The following is a 21,632-nucleotide window of genomic DNA, read 5'->3' as shown; positions in this document are numbered from 1 at the left end:
CCAAGTTGCCCACCTCAGAAGGCGGGACAAGGCAACGGAGGAGCATTAACGGTTCCACTTCAGCCCAACTCTGTTGGCTGGAGGTGTGTGAGCTCCTCTGTGGATCTCGTTAGGCCGGGGTTACAGGTTTCAAAGGTGACCGGTGGATTGTGTGTTGTGTCCTGGCAGGTGGCACCGAGTTGCAATCAGCGTTCACAAGAAAACGGTCACCATGATTGTGGACTGCACCAAGACGTTGACTCAGCCCTTGAACAGGAGCAAGCGGCCGGTGATTGACACGAACGGCATCGTGGTGTTCGGCACCAGGATACTGGATGAAGATGTCTTCCAGGTAAGACCATGCCGCGTCCACACTGCAACCTATCTGCTCGCGCTGCCCACACACACACACACACACACACACACACACACACACACACACACACACACACACACACACACACACACACACACACACACACACACACACACACACACACACACACACACACACACACACACACACACATATATACACACTCACACACCAGTGAAAGGTGCTGCAGGGAGAGTACAACCAGGAGATTATTAACGCAGTGTCTTTTTGAAGCAGCTTTCGGAAGGGCCAAGGGGGATCTGTCGATGAGATACTGAGCGTGCCAGTTACTGGGCCGAAACTGCAAAGGGCCACAATTGTTTTCCCAAGTGCAAAAGAGAGTTAAGCCCCTGTCCCACTGTACGAGGTAATTCACGAGTTCTCCAGACTTTTCCCCGATTCGAACTCGGAGAATGTCCATAGCGGGTCCATAGGAGTTTGTGGATGTCCCGTAGCGGCTCGCAATGCTAACGGTTGGTACTCGGGACATTCCGGTAAACTCGCGACGGCTTTTTCATTCATTTAAAAAACGTTTACGAGTAAGAAAAATACTCGTGATGAATAAAATGGTTACTTTTTACTCGTACGAGCCGCTACGAGACATCCACGAACTCCCACGGACCCGCTACGGACATTCTCCGAGTTCGAATCAGGGGAAAACTCGGGAGAACTCGTGAATTACCTGGTGCAGTGGGACAGGGGCTTGAAGGGGGGGCCAGTAGAGGTGGTTAATGTTCCAACAGCAGGAAGGGTTTGTAACTGGAGGCAGAAGCGGGGTGAAGGAACAGTCTTATCGCACAGTGAGCCGTTCTCGGCCAGGGCACGCGGTATAAAAGGCAACGTGATCGGATTCAACAGTAACTTTCAAATGGAAATCGGATAAATATTTTAAAAGGAATAATGAGTGCATGTTACCAAACATCCCCATTGGAGAGTTCAGTCCAGGAATCTTATGGGTATCTTAAGGCGGAGATTGATAGGACCCTGTTTAGGAAGGGTATCACTGATTACAGGGAGAATGCGGGAGAATGAGGTTGAGAGGGGAAAATGGATCGACCATGATTGAATGGCCGAGTAGAGTCGATGGGCTGAATGGCCTAATTCTGTCCTATGTCTCATTACTTATGGCTGTGCATAAACTGTTAAAACATATTTTGGGGTGTAACGACTGATCAAGACGTCAAAATCCATTTGGATCAAAATATGGGTGAAGCAATTCAAGGGTGAACGCGGTCAGTAGCTGGACTCCATCCATGCACTAACGCTATCCCAGGCACACGAGGGACCATTTACAATCTTTACCGTAGATAGTTAACCTCCAAACCTGTACGTCTTTAGAGTGTGGGAGGAATCTGGCACAGCTGAAGGAAACCCACGCAGTCCCGGGGAGAACGTGCAAACTCCGCACAGACCCGTAGTCAGAATCGAACTCTGGTCTCTGGCGGCGTTGGGCAGCAACTTTACTGCTGCACCCGATTTGGGCATCACCAGTGAGTCCGGAGGTGAATTGCCCTTTTCTTGTCCTTTGGGAAAGTGCGGTGGGTGTGGGGTGGGGGGGGAGTTGGTGGGACACCAGCAGTGAAGATGGTATGGTCACCCATGGTTTGAGTTGAGAGCTGCTCTATGCAGCAGAGGGAGGAGACGGCATTAGGCTGAAGGGGCTGAGTCAATGCCAGGCCTGGGATCCGCCACTCTGATCCCGTGATTAATAGGACTTTGATGTTCCAGCGAAGGACGATTATGACCCATCGCTGTGGGGACCTGCATGTGGTGCTCAGATGTGGCAGTGGTGCCTAATTATCGCAGAGTGAAGCTAACCTTGAAACTGGAGGGTTGTTGAAAGCCTTTGAACGAAGCCGTGTACCAGATGTTAGCCAATGGCTCGCCCTGTCCCACACGGTCTTACAAGTCCACAGAGAATGCCCACAGATTGGTGGAACTGGAGCCTAGGACACACTTGGATTGAGGGTGTCAAAGAGAGGGGGCCACGGGGTCTCTACCCCACCCCTAACCAACCCCAAACAGACACCAAAAGCTGGAGGTAACTCAGCGGGGCAGGCGGCATCTCTGGAGAAAAGGAATAGGTGACGTTTCGGGTCGAGACCCTTCTTCAGACTGAGAGTCAGGGGAAAGGGGAACGAGAGATAGAGATGGTACAGAGCACGTCCCCTTCATGTTTTGAGAAGTGGGGAACAATCCCCCCGCCCCCATGTTTTGTAATCCGGATTTTGAAATTCGGTGAAAAAAAATCTCTGCTTTCCGCGAGACAGTGGAGGTGGGACTGATGGTCGAGGGCGCTGATTGGACGAGAGAGACATCGGTCAGCGGGCAGTGGGGGGAGGGGGGGGCGGGACATGATGATTCAGTGTGATGATTGGAGGAGGGAGGTGTCAGTCAGAGGCGGATGTAAGGGGGTGGGACTGAGGATAGAGTGTGGTGATTGGGGGAGGGAGACATCCCGGTGGAGCAAAGATCATAGAGTGCAGCTTGAATCGGCCCGTTCGCGGGGCCTTTCATCTCCCGTTGCGGCTTAAAATCAAACTGCTGCATCGAGGTTCCCGATGAGGCACCCGCCGGCAGATTTGGAAGCCGCGCCGGGCGATGAAAGGCCCCGCGAATGGGCCGATTCAAGCCCCACGATTCGGGGTAGACGAAGCTGCTGTTGCTGGAGTTCGGAGTCGGTCACCAACCAGGTCAGTTCCCGATGTTGCCATCCACAGGGCCCATGGCTGAAGCCGTGCGTGCGCATGCGCGTGTGTGTGTGCGGCTACCAAGAAATTGTGTCCCCCCCCATGTTTTGATAGCGATTTCCGCCCCCTGTCAACAACCTTGGTACCAACTTCAAATAGTATGGACTTCAGAGTCCATGTGAGAGGCACACAGAGCTTCAGCTTTACTGCTCATGTAAGCATTTTATTTGCAATAGCACTCCCTCAGCACTGCCCCTCCTTCGGTGACAGGGAGAGGAGGTTAGAGACGCTAAGAGGCAAAAGGAAAGCAGGGAGAAACTGAGGAGGAGGGATGGGCAGAGAATAAAAATAGAGAGAGGGAGAGGGAAAGTGCAAGAGGGAGAGAGTGAAAGAGAGAACATGAGAGGCAGAGAGAAAGGGGGAATACAGACGGAGTGCAGGCTGGTAGAAATGAAAATGGAGAGAGGGAGAGAATCGCTCTCAGGAGAGTTTGGGTTAATGTTCTAATGTACAGTTTAATCCAGCCAGCTGGCTGCCAGAGATTGTTGGATAACATGCAAATAATTACTTGTAGCTGTATATATTTGTATAACTTTTAACTTTCAGAGAGACCAGTCTCTGTGTGCAGCTTTTCCCAAATCACAGAGTGTTAAAATGTGAAAGGTAGGAGCAGGATTTTTTCAGAAATCCTGCTGTTAGCTATTATTGCGTCGTTGTGGTATTAAATTATTTGGAGAGTGTATTTATAGTTGTCCTGAGACTCGCAGTCCTCTCAATAAGAATCTAATTACTGTGAGTTCTAACCCCTCTCAACGGGATTCTGGTGCTGGGCTGTGAGCACTAACTCTTCCCAAGCAGAGTTTAGTTATGTGTGTGCCTGCATCTCACTTGTTTAGTTTAGTTTAGTTTAGTTTAGAGACACAGAGCAGAAACAGGTCCCCTCGGACCCACCGAGTCTGCGTTGACCTGCGATTCCCCGCACATTAACACCGCCCTGCACACACTAGGGACAAGTTTTACATTCATACCAAGCTGATTAACCTACAAACCTGTACCGTGTGGGAGGAAACCGAAGATCTTGGAGGAAAACCCACGCAGGTCACGGGGAGAACGTGCAAACTCTGTACAGACAGCGCCCGTGGTCAGGATCGAACCCGGGTCTCTGGCGCTGTAAGGCAGAGGCTCTACTGTGGCGCCACCGTGCCACCCAAATAGAATTTTCACTCCCTCCTCCTGCCTTGAATCTGCAGCTGAAGCAACTCTGCCAGCCTTTGTTCTCTTTCTGTTTTACTTCCAAAGTTGCTCATTTGATCAATACCAGACTTGATGCAGCCAGCACCTCATGGCAAGCAGATTTGTGGCTTAGTTTAGTTTAGAGGTACAGCAGCGAAACAGGCCCTTCGGCCCATTGAATCCATCCTGATCATCGATCACCCGTTCGCACTAGGTCTATGCTATCTCACTTTTGCACCCAGTTTTGTTACTCACTGAGGGCAATTTTTACAGAGGGCCCTATTACTCTACAACTCTGCACGTCTTTGGGATGTGGGAGGAAACCGGAGCACCCGGAGGAAACTCCCAAGCAGTCACGGAGAGAACGTGCAAACTCCACACCAACAGCACACGAGGTCAGGATGCGAGGTGTCAGCTCCACCTGACGTGCCTCTGTGCCACCCTAAACATGGAGCGCTTCAGGGTTACGTGAATCTGCCAGAACAGGGAGGCGGGAATGATTTCCCAGGTTGCTGTCCGAGCTCTCAAGAGCAAAACCCCAAGTTGGCCTTTGCAAACATTTCTGCAGAAAAGTGTGTGGAGGTGGAGTGTTTCTGGGTGCAGGGTGGGGTACTTCCGCCCGTGGGCATGACCGCAAACATAATGGGGGTCCAGGACAAGCAGACTTTGCCCACATGCCCATCCCACCCAACTCTAATGTGTAGGAAGGAACTGCAGATGCTGGTTTACACCAAAGATAGACACAAAATGCTGGAGTAACCCGGTGGGGCAGGCAACGTCTCTGGAGAGAAGGAATGGGTCAAGCCTCTCAGTCTGAAGAAGGGTCTCCACCCGAAACATCACCTATTCCTTCTCTCCAGAGATGCTGCCTGTCCCGCTGAGTTACTCCAGCATTCTGTGTCTATCCCCCCCCCAATACTAATTTGATACTCCACCCCCTCTAGGTCCATTTCAGTTCCATCTGTGCGTGTATGTTTTGTATGGGCAGCACAGTGGCACAGCTGGTAGAGCTGCTGCCTCACAGCCCCGGAGATCCGGGTTCGATCCTGACCTCGGGTGCTGTCTGTGTGGAGTTTGCATGTTCTCCCTGTGACCATGTGCGTTTCCGCTGGGTGCTGCGGTTTTCTCCCACATCCCAAAGGCGTGAGGGTTAGTAGGTTAGTTGGCCCTCTGTGAATGGCCTGCCCCTATTGTGTGGGTTGATGTAGAACTGGCATGAACTGGTGATCGATGGTTGGCCTGGACTGAGTGGGCCTGTTTCCATCTTGATTGGAATAGAGCACAGTGAGATCTCCCAGCTTGGAGGCTGTCTGATTAACAGTAGCACAGTAGCACAGCAACTCCAGCGACTTGAGTTCAATCCTGGCCTCTGGTGCTGTCTATGAGGAGTTTGCGTGATCCACCCGTGACGATGTTGATTTCCTCTGGGATTTCCAGTTTCCTTCCTTGTCCCAAAGATGTTTGAGTTGGTAGGTTATTTGGCCACCGTAAATTGGCTGAGTGGCTGAGTGGGTGAAAATCTGGAGGGTTCTTGATGGGAACATGGACAGAACGAAGATAGGCACAAGAAGCTGGAGTAACTCAGCGGGACAGGCAGCATCTCTGGCGTGCAACTGGGCTCTTGATGCTTGGCCCTTGTCTCCTTGGATGACTCTCTGCCATCGTTGGGGCTGTAGTAATTGAGCAGACAGCAGAGGTAGTATAATAGAAAACTGGCTGCAGTGGCTTGTTAGTCAATGGATTAAAAACAGAGCGCTCTGGGTGCCACAAAAGATAACCAAGAGGTTTTGTCTGCACGAAACTCTAACCCACACGATGTGGTTGACTCCAAACGGTTCAGCCAGGAACGGGCAATAAATGCTGTCTTTCCATCGGCTTGCATGCCAAGAAGAAATCTTTTAAGAAGCTAAACTTGGCTTGAATCTCTGGAGCTCATTATTGCTTCTGTAGTTCATCTTGAAATAGAAATGAAGAGCTTGCATTTCTGATCTGCCTCTCCCCATGCTTAAAGACAACACGGAATTTTTATAGCCACTTAGGTATTTTTGGAAGGTTTGCCACTGTTTTCTGCACGCGGGCAGAACTACAGTAAGTCTATTACACGCAGCGTTAAACAGCAGTGAGATGGTCTGTCCTTTAGCGATGGTACTGGGCACACAATGCAGGAGTAACTCAGCAGGTCAGGCAGCATCTCTGGAGAGAGGGAATGTTAGATAGAGCTCTAGGGGCTAGTGGAGTCAAGGGATATGGGGAGAAGGCAGGCACGGGTTATTGATAGGGGACGATCAGCCATGATTACCATGAATGGCGGTGCTGGCTCAAAGGGCCGAATGGCCTCCTCCTGCACCTATTTTCTATGTTTCTATGTTTCTATGAATGGGTGACGTTTCGGGTCGAGACCCTTCTTCAGGCTGAGAATCGGGGGAGAGGGAGACTAGAGGTAAGAAAAGGTACAGAACAGATCAGAGCTGGCACCGATAGCCAAGGAGCCCACAATGGTCCATTGTTGGCTGTGGAGAGGTGATAGCGAAAAGGATATGAACAGTGAAGCTAGCAGGACGACTGGGGTGGGGGAGGGGGTGTCAGCAGCATGTTATTAATGCTGAGTGAATTAAGGTGCCCAAGAGAACTTGAATGAACCTTGACTGATACACAAGGATGCCTCTCATTCTCTCTTTGAACCAGGGCCAGTCATGACATGATTCATGAATTAATCTCGCAGCAGTGAAATGCACAAGGCTACTATCTGATCTATTAATAATTCACACACACAAACAACTTTCATCTAATCCTTTAATAGTATATAATCAAATGCATTTAATTTGTAAATGTTACAAAATACAAATGCTTGACAAAACTATTGTATTTCTCTGCGCTGTATCAAATATCTCGGTAGAAGTTGCTTGGTTAGTTGCCAAAGATCCTTTGGTGAATAAGATCATCTTTGATGTTAGGGTCTGCTTACACACAAAAACTTATCACGGTATCATAAGATCATAAGTGATAGGAGCAGAATTAGGCCATTTGGCCCATCAAGTCTACTCCGCCAGTCAATCATGGCTGATCTATCTCTCCCTCCTAACCCCATTCTCCTGCCTTCTCCCTATAGCCCAGGGGTCCCCAACCTTTTTCGTCCCGTTTACCCCTGGCAACTTTAATAGCACATAGCAATGTTATTTATGAACAACTAATGATGAACAGATACCGGTATACCAGAACCAAACACAGTCAGTCAATGAGAACAAATATGTACAAATCCACAATCAATAAATGTACCCCCTGGGTAGGCGAGATTTACCCCAGGTTGGGAACCCTTCCCATAGCCCGGTACTAATCAATAATCTATCTATCTCTGCCTTAAAAATATCCACTGACTTGGCCTCCACAGCCTTCTGTGGCCAAGAATTCCACAGGTTCACCACCCTCTGACTAAAGAAATTCCCCCCTCATCTCCTTCCTAAAAGAACGTCTTAATTCAGAGGCTGTGACCTCTGGTCCGAGACTCTCCCACTAGTGGAAACATCCTCTCCACATCCACTCTATCCAAGCCTTTCACTATTCTGTAATGTATCTCTGGTCATGTGACGTTAATATATCATTAAGCCCCTGTGTCCCACTTAGGAAACCTGAACGGAAACCTCTGGAGACTTTGCGCCCCACCCAAGGTTTCCGTGCGGTTCCCGGAGGTTGCAGGTGGTTGCCGGAGGTTGCAGGTAGCGGAAGCAAGTAGGGAGATGGACAAAAACCTCCGGGAACCGCTCGGAAACCTTGGGTGGGGTGCAAAGTCTCCAGACGTTTCCGTTCAGGTTTCCTAAGTGGGACAGGGGCATAATTACACATCACGTTTAAGAAGGAACTGCAGATGCTGGAAAATCGAAGGTAGACAAAAATGCTGGAGAAACTCAGTGGGTGAGGCAGCATCTATGGGGCGAAGGAAATAGGCGACGTTTCGGGTCGAGACCCTTCTTCAGATCAGAGATCCAGGTTCGGTCCAGATTACAGGTGCTTGTCTGTACGGAGTTCGTACGTTCTCCCCGTGACTTGCGTGGGTTTTCTCCGAGAGCTTCGCACTCTAAAGGCGTACAGATTTGTGAGTTAATTGGCTTGGTATAAATGTAAATTGACCCTAGTGTGTGGAGGATAGCGTGTGTTCGGGGATTGCAGATCGGTGGGCCGAATGGCCTGTTTCCACGCGTGATCTCTAAACTAACTAAACTAAGTGCTGGTAGACAAAAATGCTGGAGAAATTCAGCGGGTGAGGCAGCATCTATGGAGCGAAGGAATAGGTGACGTTTCGGGTCTCCCGAAACGTCACCTATTTCCTTCGCTCCATAGATGCTGCCTCACCCGCTGAGTTTCTCCAGCATTTTTGTCTACCTTCGATTTTTCCAACATCTGCAGTTCTTTCTGAAACAAACCAAGTGCTTGAGTAACTCAATTGTTCGGGCAGCATCTCTGGAGATAAAGGATAGGTGACGTTTCTGGCCCTAGAGCCTTCTTCAGACTGCAGTGTTTATTAATTCTACATTTTCTGAATCCTTGCTGTTGCTTTAGGAGCCAATGTATTGTGACATGGGTTTCTTGCCCCCTTTTAGCAGCTTTAGGTTGAATATGGAAGAGGTTAAAAGTGGCGTTTTTGGCAGGCGAACCTCGTCAGCACACTGACACGTTCGACGATATTCTCAGGCTGTTTGTAGCTGTCGTTAGATCAAAGCACACGTCCAAAACCCGAGGCTGCTACCTTAATTCGTGAAACATAAAAGAAAGGCGCTCGCTGTGTTTCCCTTCAGCTGTCCGATTTAGCACCGAAGATAGACACAAAATGCCGGAGTAAATCAACGGGTCAGGCAGCATCTCTGGAGAAAGGGAATTGGTGACATTTTGGGTCGAGGCTGAGGGTCAAGGGGGAGGGAAACGAGAGATGTACTGTAGAAGGTAGATAGAGCAAATGAACGAGAGATAGGCAAAAAGCAACGATGATCAAGGAGAGGTGGAGCCCACAATGGTCCATTGTTGGCTGTGGGGTAGGTGATGGTGGAGATTTTTTTCGGCGACTGCCGGCGTCATATCGGTTCCGCCAAAAGATTTTGAACATTTCGGCCGCGACAAAAAAAATGTTGCGACTCTAAAAAAAAACCCACCGCTCGTCAATACGTCATCACGCCACAAATTTTTCGGTGACCTGATATGACTTGGCAGTCGCTGAAAAAAATCAGCAAATGAGACAGGCCCTTTATACAGGCACTCAACAGTATGACAGGGAAAGTAGAACGACGGCTAGCGTTGGGCGTGGGACGGAGGGAGACGGGATGCGATAGCTACTTGGAGAAGTTGGAGAAATCAAGATTCATCCGGTTGGGGTGTAAGCTGCCCAAGTGAAATATGAGGCGCTGGTCCTAATTTAGGAACTTTTCATATGAAGAAAGACTGGATAGTCTCGGCTTGTACCCGCTAGAATTTAGAAGATTGAGGGGGGGGGATCTTATAGAAACTTACACAATTCTTAAGGGGTTGGACAGGCTAGATGCAGGAAGATTGTTCCCGATGTTGGGGAAGTCCAGAACAAGGGGTCACACAGTTTAAGGATAAGGGGGAAATCTTTTAGGACCGAGATGAGAAAAACATTTTTCATACAGAGAGTGGTGAATCTCTGGAATTCTCTGCCAGAGAAGGTAGTTGAGGCCACAGTTCATTGGCTATATGTAAGAGGGAGTTATGTGGCCCTTGTGGCTAAAGGTATCAGGGGGAATGGAGAGAAGGCAGGTACAGGATACTGAGTTGGATGATCAGCCATGATCATATTGAATGGCGGTGCAGGCTCGAAGGGCCGAATGGCCTACTCCTGCACCTATTTTCTATGTTTCTATGTAGCACATCTGGTGAGTAAATAGTTAAGCAAAGTTGAAGATCAGCAGTTAAATAAATGATAATTTGGGAAATTAGAGGTAAGGGTTTAATCACTGCCTTTGTTGACAAAACCTGCATGAAAAATTTGGCGGCTAGAATTACTGCTTTATGCAAAACAATACTAAACAAAACACCTTTTTGAAGAGCTTTGCGTTAGAACAAAACATGCCTGTACAGAGAGCTCAGAATTCCACAAACTCATTCTTCCCTCCGGTTTCCCCTCTATCGACTGTATTTGTTCGAAAGTTTCAAAATCCAGCGGCAACAAAAAAAATGTTACGACACTTGGAAAAAATACCGCGCGTCCATACGTAGTCGTGCCGCGCCAGACCGCAAAGTTTCCGGTAACCTGGTACGTCGGTCAATGATGCCGGCAGTTGCCGAAAAAAATCGGCCAAGTGGGACAGCAGGCCGTTTACAAAAGTTGCAAAACTCAATGCAATATAAAATAAAAGCTTGCACAAATAATTTGATGCAATTCACGTGAATCGTATGACTTTCCTGTAAATTTTTCGAACACATTGATACCCAAATGTGTGCACGTTCCATTTTAACGGCAGTCTTCACAACTTCTCCCCATTGCGAATTAAGTAACAGAACCGTGGTCGTTCCCAGGGTGAAAATGTCAAAGACTAGAGGGCAAAGGTTTAAAGCGAACAGGGCAAAGTTTAAAGGAGATGTTCGGGGAACGTTTTCTACAAAGAGGGTGGTGGGTGCCTGGAACGCGCTTGCCGGGGGTGTTGGTGGAGGCAGATATGATAGTGGCGTTAAAGAGGCCACTGGAGAGACACATGGATATGCAGTGAAGCAAATCGTATGTTGGCATTCATAGCAAAAGGATTTGAGTATAAGAGCAGGGAGGTTCTACTGCAGTTGTACAGGGTCTTGGTGAGACCACACCTGGAGTATTGCGTACAGTTTTGGTCTCCTAATCTGAGGAAAGACATTCTTGCCATAGAGGGAGTACAGAGAAGGATCACCAGACTGATTCCTGGGATGGCAGGACTTTCACATGAAGAAAGACTGGATAGACACAGCTTGTACTCGCTAGAATTTAGAAGATTGAGGGGGAATCTTATAGAAACTTACAAAATTCTTAAGGGGTTGGGCAGGCTAGATGCAGGAAGATTATTCCCGATGTTGGGGAAGTCCAGAACTAGGAGTCACAGTTTAAGGATAAGAGGGAAGTCTTTTAGGACCGAGATGAGAAAATCATTTTTCACATAGAGAGTGGTGAATCTGTGGAATTCTCTGCCACAGAAGGTAGTTGAGGCCAGTTCATTGGCTATATTTAAGAGGGAGTTAGATGTGGCCCTTGTGGCTAAAGGGATCAAGGGGTTATGGAGAGAAGGCAGGGATGGGATACTGAGTTGGATGATCAGCCATGATCATATCGAATGGCGGTGCAGGCTCGAAGGGCCGAATGGCCTCTACTCCTGCACCTATTTTCTATGTTTCTATGAAGGGACGGATATGGATCATGTGCAGGCTGAGGAGATTAGTTCAGCACAGACTTTGTGGGTTGAAATGCTTGTTCCTGTAATGTTCTCTGTTCCATATAATGAAATACACAAAAGGGGTCCAATCATCTAAATAATTCTTATTTGTTAGGAACAGATAATCTTCCAGGACGGGCAAGAACCTGTTGATTGATTGAATTAAACATTTGCTACGAGCTGTAACATAGCCCTGTTTTGTCGCTGAGGTGGTCATTAACAATTTAATGCTTAAATCAAAAATCCTTTTGATCTACAGTTTAGCCTGTGTGTTCCACACCCAAACATGGCTCCATCAGTTTAGTTTAGTTTAGAGATACAGCGCAGAAACAGGCCCTTCGGCCCACCGAGTGAGTACACACCAACCAGCAATCCCCGCACTTCAACACACAAAGGACAACTTGTGCATTTATACCAAGCCAATTAAGCTACAAACCTGTACGCCTTTGGAGTGTGGGAGGACATCGAACATCTCGGAGAAAACCCACGCGGTCACGGGGAGAAGGTACAAACTCCGTACAGACAAGCACCCGTAGCCAGGATCGAACCCAGGTCTCTGGCGCTGGACGGCAGCAACTCAACCGCTGCGACACCGTGTAACCGTGTTAAGACGACAAAATGTTTCCCAGGGATTAATTCACCTGCAGATGCTGGAAATCTAAAATAGAAACTAAACAAAGTGGAAAGGTCAGGCAGCATCTGTGATGAGGAAAGCAGAGTTAATGTTTCAGATTGACGTGAAACGTTGGCTGTTTCTCTTATAACAGTGCCTTACCTGCTGAGTATCACCAGCACTTTCTGCACTCCCTAACAAAGCACTAGATTTCAAATTGAGCCCAAAACTTCTAAATTAACCTGTTCAATGGGGGCAAACACGGGCTGTCTTAAATCACTCTTAAACTGGACTTCAATTGATACACTGCATTTGTGTAATCATCCGCAGTTTCTCTCTTATCTATAGAACACTAGACCAAGTTCGGTCTGCTCCCCCGACACAAGATTCCACCACTCACCCGCTCCCCCGACACAAGATTCCACCACTCACCCGCTCCCCCGACGCGATATTCCACCACTCACGCATAGCCCCCAACTTCGCAGGCGAGGCTCGTTTTAAGCTGCCCAATGAGATGCTGTTCCTCCAATTTGTGCTGGGCCTCACTCTGACAGTAGAGGAGGCCCAGGACCTAGAAAGGTCAGTGTGGGAGTGGGAGGGGGAGTTAAAGTGTTGAGCAACTGGGAGGCGTTGTCTCTGGAGAAAGAGTTGAGGAGTGACTATAACACCTCCCATTGTTATCACCACTTCAACAGCCAACAATGGACACGTTGTGGGCTCCATCTTCCCTCGATCATCGGTGCCGGCTCTGATTTGTTCAGAACCTTTTTCATGCCTCTAGTTTCAAAGAGCTGGCATGGACACATGATGGGCCGAAGGGACTCTGTTTGTGTTGCGTTCCACTTGCTTCCTCCCTGTCTAACTATTAAGATGCTCCCTGCTTTATGGAAGTTGATAGGATGAAGATATTAGTGTTTCAGTGCTTATAGTGAAGGTGGGACACAGTTCCCACGTGGGCTACGTCACTCCCTGTGGCTCAGTGAGATGTGAAAATCCGATTACACGCACACTGCCAGGGATCTGCAGAGACCCTCGCAACGAAGATTCTGGATTTGTCGAAGATTTAATATCCCGGACACACTGGGGCCTTGGCCTCCGCACAGCCGGCCAGAACATGCCAAATATAACACGCACATCTTGCATTCATTTACCCTGGGTTCTCGTTGCGCTTTCCCCAGCTGTAGAGATGATGTTCTCTGAGGGACGTTCAACACTTATACAGCAATGTGTTGGGAAAGGGCTTTTGGCAAAAACCTGCTTCACAACAGAGAGGCTGTGAAGGGGGGGAGAGAGCCACGAGAGGGGCAAGGACCCTCAATCTCACCCCAAATATCCCCCCCTCCTCTCTCACCCCAATCTTCCCTCTTCCCCATCTCACCCCCGACACCCCTCCACTCCCAGACAACACACTCTCCCCCCCTCTCTCCCCCCCTCTCCTCTCCCCCTCCCCCCCCTCCTCCTCCCCTTCTCCTCCTCCCCCCCCCCCTCTCCCCCCCTCTCCACCCCCCACCCCCCCCCCCCTCTCCCTCCCCCCCCCCCCCACCACCCCCCCCCCCCCCCCCCTCCCCCCCCCTCTCCTCTCCTCTCCCCTCCTCTCTCTCCCCCTTATTTATTGAACTTTTTATTTTTTTTCTCATTTGATACTCCTCTCCCTCCCTCTCCCTCTCTCTCACTCCCTCTCTCCTCTCTCCCTCCCCCCCCCCCCTCCCTCTCCCCCCTCTCTCTCCTCCCTCTCTCCCCCTCCCTCCTCCTCCCCCTCCCCCTCCTCCTCTCCCCTCTCTCCCCCCCTCCTCCCTCCCTCTCCTCCCCATCGCCCCCTCCCCCCTCCCCCTCTCTCTCTCTCTCTCTCTCTCTCTCTCTCTCTCTCTCTCTCTCTCATCTCACTCCCTCTCTCTCTCTCACTCTCACTCTCTCTCCCTCTCCCCCCTCTCTCTCTCTCTCTGTCTGTCTGTCTCCTCTCTCTCTCTCTCTCGCTCTCTCTCTCCCCTTCCTCACTGCTGCATCTTATATTCCTGTTGTCTATGTTGATGTGGGAAGAATCTGCCAAGTCTCTGGAGAACCGTGACCTCTGGAACCAAACCAGTGATGGCCATTGACAGGGAAGGAGTGGGGATTTCTGTTGACTTGACCTCGTTAGAACCCTTGGGATGTCCTGAAATACTTCTCTAGCAGTTAATGACGGCTTTATGTCTTATGATTATTGTGATGAGTGTGGATGACTGGTGTGTACAAGATTCCACCAACTAGGAAATCCGATAGGTTGCACAATCCAATAAGTGAGTGAACTGATGATTTATAGAGATATTCCAAAGATGCAGTGTCTCCTTAGGACATCCCCGTTGACTTGCTTGATGCCACCTGTCCAACCCATGCCAACAATGCAGAGGTCTAACAGTGTGGCGCTCACTCAGTACTGCCCCTCTGTGGCACTCCCTTGGTACTGCCCCTCTGACAGGTTGGCACTCCAGAGCAAAGATTATCGAGCAGAGCAAGATGCGCCACTCTGCGAAAAAAGCGTTGTATGACATGGGTATGACATGGCGCCATTTTATTGAGCTGCAATTTACAATAATATTAATAAAATGTACAATAATATTAACTAAATATGTGAAATGATCGATGCAAAATAAAACACTGTTCCCTACAACACTGATTACACCAAAGATACTAGAGGAGCATTTCTCGCTATCTCAGGAGTGCCCACCGCGGGCAGACGCTTGAGGCTCTCCCGCCGGCTGCCTTCATCTGGTATCGGGGGGACCGAGAATCAGTCCTGGATCAACTCAGGAGTTGAGGAAACGTCCTCTTCCCCCAAAGATACTCGAGGAGCCTCTAGTATCTTTGCTTTTCCCTGCGACCTGATGTAAGAGCAGATTGTATAACTGTGGAGTCCATCCCCGCTACCAAAGATGTTGCGTTTGGCATCAACAAATGGCGGCCGTGACCTTCCGTTACGTACTACACGTCAGCCCATTGGATTTCGGAGGAGTGGTCTATTTTGCTCTGCTCTATAATCTTTGCTCCAGAGAGTGGAGCTGAATGATCCAGTCTAACACCAGTGCACGAGGGGTGAGGCTCAAATTCAGGAGGGGTGGGGTGCCAGCAGAGAGCTGAAGAAGAATTTAGATAGACAGGATCAATTAGCAACGGAAAGAAGACTGTGTTTCCGTGGTGTGTGAGTCAGCAGGAGGAGAGTGGGAATGTCATGTTGATGTGGCCTGGACTGCATTGAGGGAGGAGTGATCTATCTTGACCACGTTTCTGTCATGTCAGCCTTCCTCCAAGATCACGAGGCAGTGCAGACAATGCAGCTCCCACAGAGTTCTCTCAGTGGTTGTCAGAGGGTGACATTCTTGACCTGGAGCAAGGAGTTGCCCGAGGCTGCTGTCTAAGGCTTGGGGGAAAGTACATTTAATAAGGGAGGATCCTGATATATTTTATGAGACCTCAGATCCAAGGATCCTCGTGTTCAAAGTTTATGTTTTATTTTATTTGCTTTTGAAATGTGGGCAAGCTTTTAATCCACATTTAGTTTCTAAATACAGCGCAGAATCAGGCCGTTTTGTCCACCAAGCCCGTGCAGACCAGCGATCCCCGTAACCTAACACTATCCTACACACACCAGGGACAATTTACAATAACCTACAAACCTACCAAGCCAATTAACCTGCAAACCTGTACGTCTTTGGAGTGTGGGAGGAAACAGGAGCACCCGGGGGAAACCCACGCAGGTCACGGGGAGAACGTACAAACTCCGTACAGACAGCACCTGTGGTCAGGACCGAACCCGGGTCACTGGCGCTGTAAGGAGGCAACTCTACCGCTGCGCCACCGTGCCGCCGCTGTGAAGAGGTTTGGAGTGCATGACGTAATTGCAATCTATTGTTGGCTTTGGGGAGACTTTCAGAGGGTGTTTGGAGAGACGTTGGTATCTCTGGTGGAAGATGCAAGAACATGGAGCTTAAGTAGATCTGCATGAAGTAGATCAAGTCTGTTCAGGAAAGAGAACTCAGCAAATGGTTTTGTAGCCAGTGAAATACTTTGGAAGTGTGGACGCTGCTGTAATGTATGAAGTAGGGCAGGGAGTGTTGACCGTGGGTAAGATCATACCATCTACATCTTGGTAACGGACAGATTATTCACTTTGGTGATGTTGGTGGACAGATACACTAGCCTGTCCCTCTTTTTGAAACTGTACTGTGGGGAATGTTCATGTCCAAGGAACACCAGGGCTGTGGTTTAGTCATCTTGCCATTTTAAGCCTGTTTTGATAAACTTTCACGAGAAAAAAAAATGTAACGTCCAAGACTTGTCTCAGCTCCACATGAAACCTTTGGCTTCCCACCTTGGTTTCCAAGTATAAATGTTTTTACAGGAACAGGTTCAACACCAAGTAAAATCAGGCTGGTTGAGCAGCGTTGGGAGGAGAGGCGAGGGAGTTGACCATGGCGGCACTTCTGAAAGTGTTTCAGTACCTCTGTGGCTGTGAAGTGCTTTGGGTCAGAGGTAGACAAAAATGCTGGAGAAACTCAGCGGGTGCAGCAGCATCTATGGAGCGAAGGAAATAGGCAACGTTTCGGGCTGAAACCCTTCTTCAGAAACACTTCTTTAGTGCTTTGGGTCACCTTGAAACTGTGAAGGGTCCTGAAGAACCTCTCCATCACAGGCTGTACCATGGGATGGAGTAGGTAGGGCCTGATTCCACTACTGGCCTGTGGGTTCATAAGTGGCTGATGAAACCAGTGTGGGAACTGCAGAGCCTTGGAAGCCACCGGTGGAGTCCTCTCTCTTCCCGAAACGTCACCCATTCCTTCTCTCCAGAGATGCTGCCTGTCCCGCCGAGCTACTCCAGCATATTGTGTCTATCTTCGATGTAAACCAGCATCTGCAGTTCCTCCCGACACGTGTGATCCATTTCCCTCCTTTCCTTGTCCATGTAAAAGCCTCTTAAACACCACTATCTTCCTCCACCACCACCCCTGGCTAGTTTTTCCAGGCATCCATCACCACCTGTCTTGCACACTTCCTTTAAACTTTGCCCCACTCTCCTTGAAGCCATTCCCTCTAGTCTTTGATGTTTCCTTGGACTTTGACCCAGGAAAAAAGGTTCTGATCATTTTCCCCCACTGTAAATGCTCTCGTCTTGATGAAATGAAATGAAATGATTCAATTTATTGTCATTGTCAGTGTACAGTACAGAGACAACGAAATGCATTGTACAGAGACAACGAAATGCATTGATGTTCCATCTCCGTCAGGTAGACTTGAGTCGGGGATTCCCACAAATACAGAGGGATGTTGCATGTTTCCAAAGAGCCCTTCAAGCATATCTTTGAATCCTTACCATGGTCAACCTGATCATCTCTTCCCATGACAGAGCCCGGAATGACAGAGTGCGTTTTGGGTGTCTAATGTCAGGCAAGCAAACCACATGGCCTGTCCAACGTACCTGAGCAGGGATAACGTACAACTCTGGGGATGTTATAAGGGCATAGGTGATAGGAGTGGAATTAGGCCATTCGGCCCATCAAGTCTACTCCGCCATGATCTATCTCTCCCTTCTATCCCCATTCTCCTGCCTTCTCCCCATAACCTCGGACACCCTTACTAATCACAGTTGTGGCTTCATGTTGAGCTGGTTAGCTTGCTGGATCTGATTAAGGGTCTCTTTGTCTTATATTGATCAGCCATATGATCATATTGAATGGCGGTGCAGTCTTGAAGGGCCGAATGGCCTACACCTGCACCTATTTTCTATTTCTATATTCGGTGTAAACTAGCATCTGCAGTTCCTCACTACAAATTGGTTTGCTTGACCTTCTGGTGAATTTAGAGGCTTTTACGGAGATGGTTTTGGTGGTACCTCTGTTGCAAGTGAACAAGGTCTCTAAAGCTTGTTAGAGGGCAGGGATCAGTGCCGACCGTGAGGTATGTGCCAAAATTGAAAAGTAATTCACCAACAGAAACATACCAGGGGGAAGATTTGTCAGCTTGCTAGATTTTTACATATTAATGGAGCAGGAAAATAAAACGGAAATAAATCAAATATGATCATCATGAATGGCAGAACATGCTCTAAGGGCCAAACCATCTACACTTAGTGCCAATTCTTACGGACGGTGCAGAGACGAGAGAAATCAGTTTCGTTTTGTTTACTTCCGTAATACCACGCGGACACAGGCCTTACGGCCAACCGATTCCGCGCGGACCACCGATCCCCCCGTGCACTAGCGCTTTCCTACACACTAGGGACATTTTGCGATTCACAGAAGCCAATGAATCTACAAACCTGTATGTCTTTGGAATGTGAGAGGAAACCGGAGCTCCTGGAGACAAACCCACGCGGTCACGGGAGAAACGTACAGGCTACACACAGACAGCCCCCGTGGTCAGGATCGAACCCAGGTCTCTGGCGCTGTAAGGCCGCAACTCTCCCACTGTGCCACCTACCTATGTGTGTGGAGAGATGAGGCAATTTGAATGAAAACGCAAAGTGCTGGAGGAACTCAGTGGGTCTGTTGAGGCGGCATCTGTGGAGGGAATGGGTGGGTGATGTTTGTGGTCAGACTGATTGCAATAGGGGGGGGGGAGAGCTAGAAAAGAGAGGGAGGGGTGGGACGAAGTCTAGCAAGCGATGACAATTTGAATTGTTTCCTTTGAGCGGGGAGATTGAGGAGATTTAATGGAGATGTGCCACATTTCATGAGGTTATCGTAAATTTAAAAAAGGATGCACGGTTTTTGTTGGAAGAATATATCAGGTTTTGGCAAAGTATGGTTTATTTCCTGTTCTTGTTATTATCTGGAAAACCCTGCCTGAAAGAACGGTGGGGACTGCTTCAACATAACGTTTGGCATCGACGTGGACTTCAAGGAGAAATGATCAACTGGGCTATCCGGGGTTAGAGTGCAACCTCCTCCACAGATGCTGCCTGACCCACTGAGTAATGGGCCCCGTCCCACTTACGCCATTTTTCTCGGCGACTTTCCGGCACCCATCGTGGTCGCAGCAGGTTGCCGAGAATTTCCGACGTGTCGAAAATCCAGCGGCGGCCAGAACAAGGTACGAGTCTACGGGCCACTACGCACGACCATACAGGCGTCTGTCTCCCCGCGACCTGCCATGAGTAGTGAGTGGACCGTACCTTGGATTTTCAACGTGTTGAAAACTTTCCGCAACCTGCTGCAACTATGCCGGGTGCTGGCAGTCGCCAAAACAAATCGCGGTAAATGGCCTAAGTGGGACTGGCCCATTCCTGCAGGACTGAAGTGCCCCTATTTTATCTGTATTTCATTCTTGTCCCATTCTCCCACTGTACGCTTCTCAGTAGCATCTCTGGAGAACATGCGTAGGCAATGTTTCGGGTAGGGGACCCTTCTTCAGACTGCTGTATCTGCATTAACCTGCTCACTGTCTGAGTTTTAAAGTTCTTGGGTCACAAAGTCCGATCAAAACGGCAGAAATGCCTAAGAGAAGCAGGGTCCAGCAATTGGATGAACGCCCAGTAGCTACTGTAATTCTTTGTGCTTTCTGTATTTTATATTTTGTATTTTACTTGGAAAGACGAAACTCTTCCTACCATTTTGGAAACTTTTGACAATCTTGTCAAGACTTTGCCGGCTGCTGACCAGGGGCCAAATTCCCTTGATTTCAGACAACATCAAACCATGGAGTCAAATTATCGAAGGGCATACAGAAAACAACATACCTGGAGTCTCATGTCTTGAAAGGAGTTTGTTTGTTGTTGCTCTTGGCTGGACTGGGCAGGCCATTAGATCCCCAATTTAGAAATGGGCTCAAGATCCACTGAGAGGCCTTTAGCCGTTGCCAGAAACAGACACCCTTTAAATACTGAAAGACGTTCATTCTAGATCTTAGCTGGATGTATTCAAGAGAGAGTTGGCTATCGCTCGTAGGTCTAACGGAATCGAGGGATATGGGGAGAAAGCAGGAACGGGGTACTGATTTAGGATGATCAGCCATGATCATATTGGTGCTGGCTCGAAGGGCCAAATGGCCATCTCCTGTGTTCCTGCACCTTATTTTCTATGTTTCTATGTTTCTGAAACCTTGGTGGAGTCCCATCTCGTTGCTCCTGTATCTCAGCTCAATATGTTCCAGGTGGGTCATTGTCAGCTTGTTTTCAATGACACTTTGCCCAAGGGTCGCCTGTGGGGACCTGGCATGAAGGGTTGTGGACGTACTCTGGTCTCGGACATACGTGACGTAAGGTGGGCACGTGTGGAAGACCCCAATGTTTCCTGATGCTGCTGGCCCGAGAGAGGCTGCTTCTTGTCTCCTCCACGAACCGCTCTGTGAGCCAAAGACGTCCCTCTCACCCGCTATTCCCCATTCGTGTTCGGTTTAACACTGTATACGTCTGGTCTATGTTCCATCCAATTGTGAAACGCAGTCAAGTCAAGTTTATTGTCATATTAATAAATTGGGTGAGGAGGTGCAGTTAGAATGTAAATCTTATAGACACGGGCACATGGACTCAGATAAGACACATTAAAACATAAATCATACATAAATTACACAAATTCTGCAAAGAGAAAAAAAGACAAAAAAAAACAAGAAACTGGTGGAAAATACACATTTAGAAAATGTTTCCAATATCTCTAGTGTACAGTAGATGAGAGTATCTAAGTGTTTAAGAAGGAACTGCAGATGCTGGAAAATCGAAGGTACACAAAAAAGCTGGAGAAACTCAGCGGGTGCAGCAGCATCTATGGAGCGAAGGAAATAGGCAACGTTTCGGGCGAAACCCTTCGGGTTTCGGCCCGAAACGTTGCCTATTTCATTCGCTCCATAGATGCTGCTGCACCCGCTGAGTTTCTCCAGATGAGAGTATCTGTTTTATTGATACAAAGTACATGGCAGTGGGTGGTGCGTTGAGTCCCATTGCTAAGGTAGGATTAGGACTAGGCAGGTCAGGTCGGGAACCTGATAGTTGTAGGAAAGTAGCATTTTGCTTAGGTTTAGTTTTGAGATACAGCTCGGAAACAGGCCCTTCGGCCCATCGAGTCTGCGCCGACCCGTGATCACCCCATACACTGGCATTACCCGACACTCTAGGGACAAATCACACTTTGTACCGAAGCCTAATTACTCCACAAAGCTGCTCCAGAAGCGGCTGATGTTCAACCTCAGACTTCTCTACCTCCTGCCCGGTGGTAGCAGTGAGAAGAGGGCATGGTCCTTATGGTTGGGACCCTTGATGATAGAGGTGGAACTTCAGTCAATGCCTGGACAGCTTTAGGGGTTGCATTAGGGGTTTGGACGATGGATGCATGATGAGAATAGACGGACTGACTCGACTATTCCTGGGCCAGAGA

At 48.7% G+C, this 21,632-nt stretch overlaps 1 protein-coding gene across 2 annotated transcripts in view; it reads left to right on the top strand.

The window, feature by feature from the left end:
* col5a1 (procollagen, type V, alpha 1) overlaps positions 1-21,632 on the top strand; it is a 210,694-nt gene that overhangs the window by 60,135 nt on the left and 128,927 nt on the right. For both annotated transcript variants that reach the window (XM_055660305.1, XM_055660304.1), the window contains exon 4: positions 169-331. In XM_055660305.1, the coding sequence (XP_055516280.1) occupies positions 169-331 (163 nt within the window). The remainder of the gene's footprint in view (positions 1-168; positions 332-21,632) is intronic.

Source organism: Leucoraja erinacea, chromosome 31, assembly GCF_028641065.1.
Source record: "Leucoraja erinacea ecotype New England chromosome 31, Leri_hhj_1, whole genome shotgun sequence".
Lineage (NCBI taxonomy): Eukaryota > Metazoa > Chordata > Chondrichthyes > Rajiformes > Rajidae > Leucoraja > Leucoraja erinaceus.
The sequence above is the reverse complement of the archived record's forward strand: the minus strand, read 5'-3'. Positions and strand labels throughout refer to the sequence as shown.